The sequence below is a fragment of the Limulus polyphemus genome, unplaced genomic scaffold (assembly GCF_000517525.1).
Source record: "Limulus polyphemus unplaced genomic scaffold, Limulus_polyphemus-2.1.2 Scaffold1702, whole genome shotgun sequence".
Taxonomy (NCBI): Eukaryota; Metazoa; Arthropoda; class Merostomata; order Xiphosura; family Limulidae; genus Limulus; species Limulus polyphemus.
Genome location: NW_013667312.1, coordinates 242,930 through 247,261, shown reverse-complemented (window position 1 = coordinate 247,261; position 4,332 = coordinate 242,930). Strand labels below are relative to the sequence as shown.

At 37.7% G+C, this 4,332-nt stretch overlaps 1 protein-coding gene across 2 annotated transcripts in view; it reads right to left on the bottom strand.

Moving 5' to 3' along the window:
- LOC106464627 overlaps positions 1–4,332 on the bottom strand; it is a 60,224-nt gene that overhangs the window by 19,952 nt on the left and 35,940 nt on the right. For both annotated transcript variants that reach the window (XM_022392356.1, XM_022392357.1), the window contains exon 2: positions 134–326. In XM_022392356.1, the coding sequence (XP_022248064.1) occupies positions 134–326 (193 nt within the window). The remainder of the gene's footprint in view (positions 1–133; positions 327–4,332) is intronic.

The window sequence follows — 4,332 nt, the reverse complement described above, 5'->3', positions numbered from 1 at the left end:
AGTGGCAAGCCTGAAGACTTCACGCTAGAAACCGGTTTTCGATACCCGTGGTAGGCACAGCACAGATAGTAGCCCATTGTGTCGTTTTGTGCTCCACAACACACAAACAAACAAACAAAGCCATTGTACTCACGTTGGCGAATACCGTGGTCAATTTTGGCTCGCTGGAGTCCAGTGGGTCCATATTTTTTTTTCAGACGATTCACCCCTTCTTCTGTGCCGTAGACGTCACGATAAAACTGCTGGTATGAAGACGCTGGCTCTAGTTGCACGTGTCTTGGGAGTTCGGACTCTGGTTCGTTTAACAAATGGTCTTCTGAGTGCCCCTACACAAAAGTAAAAAACGAATGTTTACAATAAATTGGCAGTTAATCATCTCCGCCCACCGCAGCTCCAAGAAACCATTTGTTTAACCATTTCACAACCAGAGGATTCTCCCCACGGATATCCCCCGATTTTTATATTTTGGAAAGAGAGTTGGGAGATCTATGAAAAAATAATAACAAATTATATTTCTGAACTCAGGGAGATTAACTAGCATTTTAAACTTCTAGATATTAAAGATTAATACACAAATATATATAAGTGTGTGTTTTTCGTATTGCAAAGCCACATCGTGCTATCTGCTGTGTCCACCGAGGAGAATCGAACCCCTGATTTTAGCGTTGTAAATCCGTAGACTTACCGCTGTCCCTGCGGGGAACATATATATATATATGAGATGCTGCAGTTAGTTAATGTCAATATATATAAATGTTGTAATCACTGTATTTGGTTCGACAATTTTCGAAATTTGTAAGTTTTTCTTTCTTTTTTGTCCCCCGATGAGTCAGCGATATGTTTACAAACTCACAGCACTAAAATCCGGGGTTGGATTCCCCGTGGTGGACAGAGCACACAGACCAATGCGGTTTTGCGCAAATACAAACGCTACTTTGATACAACCCCAAAGCGACTCAGCGGCTTATAGCGCTATAAATCGGGTTTCGATACCACTCGTGATGGGCACAGCACAGATAGCCTACTGTGTAGTTTTGTACGTAACAAAACACAAACAAATTCCTTTTTCTGTGAAAACCGAACCATTTTCTCTATTCTCTCTTCTATAAATAACGAATCTTTGAAAGCTTTAAAAAAAAAAAGCATTCCCTCTGTTGAGCTCTTTAATTTCATATAAACTTAGTAGGTAAACTGATAACCAAACGTTTGTAATTAATGAATTGGGTGCATTCAATTACTGACATACGAGTTATATATTTCAACGAACGACCATGATATTTATGTTATATTGTATGTTCGTTTCGAAAAATTCGCACAAAGCTACAGTAACTGTATCTAATTCGAATTGATAGACTTTAGGGAGGACAACCAACACTGGTAACTGCCAAATCTTGGCTAATCGAATTGAGATTTGGTCTATGAAGTGAGAAGCGCGATTTTTATGGCCAAGAGACGCGAACTTTGGACCTTAAAATCCACAGTCCGATACGATAGGCCCATATATGTTACTTCGCCTGCATCGTAGAACATTAACGAATGCTGGTTTTTTTTTTAATCAGTACGAATCAAACTGATCCAAACTGGTAAAATCTCCAAGAAAATGTTACAATAAATGAGAACCAGTAATTTTATTTTTTTTATAGTTAAATACGTGACTGATTAAAAATGTAACATCTATATAACTAAATAAAAAGTTGGGTAAGAAAAGTAGAATCCATGACGACTGGATCCAAAGATAGCTAAGAATGATTGAATGTATGATGTTTGGGTATCAAAATGGGTAAGAACGGTAGGATCATGATGATTAGACACACAGAAGGTAAAGAAAAATATAACCAATGATGATTGGATCTAAAGATGGGAAGAAACGTAGAATCTGTGATAGCTAGATACGATGGTTGAAAAAGATCCTTTGTAAATGGATAAGAGAACAAAATACAATGTCAATGATAGTTGGACATAAACATAGTTGAGGGATGAAGGATCTGCGATGGATGAATACATTTATTGTAAGAATAGAAATCACGAAGAAGAGTACGAGAGGACTATGAGAATTGGAAGCAAAGATGGATATGAGAAGATGTACGAAAAATGGTGATGAGGTATAAGTTCCTTGGGCGTTTGTAGGGGGGGCACTTGCTCCCCCTGAGAAATGAGAAACACAATTCTCTCTTTATTGATTTAGCAAATATATATACGAATTTTTTATTCAGTTCACAATTTCACACAATTTCCCCACCCCCTCGTGGAAAACTTTCTGCGGACGCTCATGGGTATAACTGAATGCAAATATTTGGGAGAGGGGATATATATAACAACTAGATGCAAAGTTGTGTAACTAGGTACGTAGACAGAACAAGACGTAAGATGTTAACAATACATTATCCAATGGTACTGATGTAACCAAAGTTTTTATAGATGGAAACATGTGATTATGGAACTACTATCAACAGAAGAATTTTCTGAAACTTCAAACCATTTTCGATGTCGATAAGTTAAGTCTGTTTTCCCTGGGAAGAAGAAAACGGGGATGGACATAAGGGGTGGTTGTTGGATTTCGCGCAAAGCCACATGAAGAGCATCTGCCCTAGTCGTCCCTAATGTTTAAGTGATAGACTAGAGGGAAAACAGCTAGTCAATGCTATTCATTGCCAACCCATATGTTGCTCTTATCAGACCGAATAGTGGGATTTAACTGTCACTCGTATAACACACCCACGGGGATCCAAACCTCAGGATATCGATGTTGTTGTTTTTATGGCAGTAACGGAACTCGAACCACGACACTTCAGCTCCTCAGTTTGGCACGTTAACTACTGGACCGTGCTCGGTCCTGGACATAAGGAAATTTATGTAAAGGATTACAAGTAAGTCAATATCTACATGAATTCCCATTAAACCCTGTCACGTACCCTACACATTTACTACCCAATGTATGTAAAGCATGTCTTGAAGTTATCTCGGAATTCTTTTTTTTTTTTCTTGACAAACATCGCGAGGGTGGCTTACTTGTCTCCTGTTACCGAAATTTATCCTGCTTTGTAAACAAGTCTCTTTACGTGAAAAAAAAAAAACTCAAGACAGTAAAAGGATATCAACAAAAATATTTTTATTGTAAGCATGGTGCCAAATGAACACGAAAACTGAATTATGCTGATATATAAACACGAAGGAGTGTACGAGTATGATTTATTCCTGATATTTCAGGTGAATCAAAGGAGGACCAAGACAAGATCAATAACGAAATTATCAATGACCTTTATGACCCTAAAAGCAGTCCCAAATGAAATGAAATTCATTTCAAACATTGTAGAAAATGTGAAAAGAATAAGACAAGATCATATATATATGAAAATACTCCTCAAATAGTCCAAATTCACCCCTTATATTACAGCACTTTATATATTCTTGGCTGCGTAATGCTCACATATATATATTTGACCTCCTCATATTTCGCCTCTTACATTTTTGTATTGCCTAGTTATTCTGATACGTCATGAAGTACTGGATCAAGATGTTTTTTCCTGTTAAACATTATTTCAAAATGAAGAGAAAATTCCGGACGACGTTTTTCCTTTTTTGTTTTTTCAGAAATAATACTGCAAAAGGTCAAAATGGTTAAATTGAACCAGAGTCTACAATGATTGTTTGTTTTTGAATTTCCCGCAAAGCTACACGAGGGCTATCTGCGCTAGCCGTCCCTAATTTAGCTAGTCATCACCACCCACCGCCAACTCTTGGGCTACTCTTTTGCCAACGAATAGTAGGATTGACCGTCACATTATAACGCCCCCACGGCTGAAAGGGCAAGCATGTTTGGTGGGACAGGGATTCGAACCCGCGACCCTCAGATTGCGAGTCGAGTGCCTTAACCACCTGGTGGCCATGCCGGGCGTCTACAATGATCAAGTACGTTAAAATGACTTTTTTTAATAATCGTGCTTTGTTTATATGCAAAAATAATTTCTGCACACAACAGCGCCCTCTCCAGGCAAAATGTTAAAGTCCGCCATTTTGTTTTGTGGATCCCGTGGATAAATTTTTTAACACCAATTTCACAATATTTGTCAATGTATTTTAACGAACAGTAATTCTGATGTTTGCAAGAAATGAACTAGATGCAGTATGGATGTCTATAGTAAGTTGTAAAATACAAATATATAAACAGGAAGATTTGATAAGTTTACAAAGGGAAGAGTAAACTTCCCTACTGTTTTTGAACAAGTAAACTTCCCTACTGTTTTGAACAAGTAAACTTCCTACTGTTTTTGAACAAGTAAACTTCCCCACTGTTTTGAACAAGTAAACTTCCCTACTGTTTTGAACAAGTAA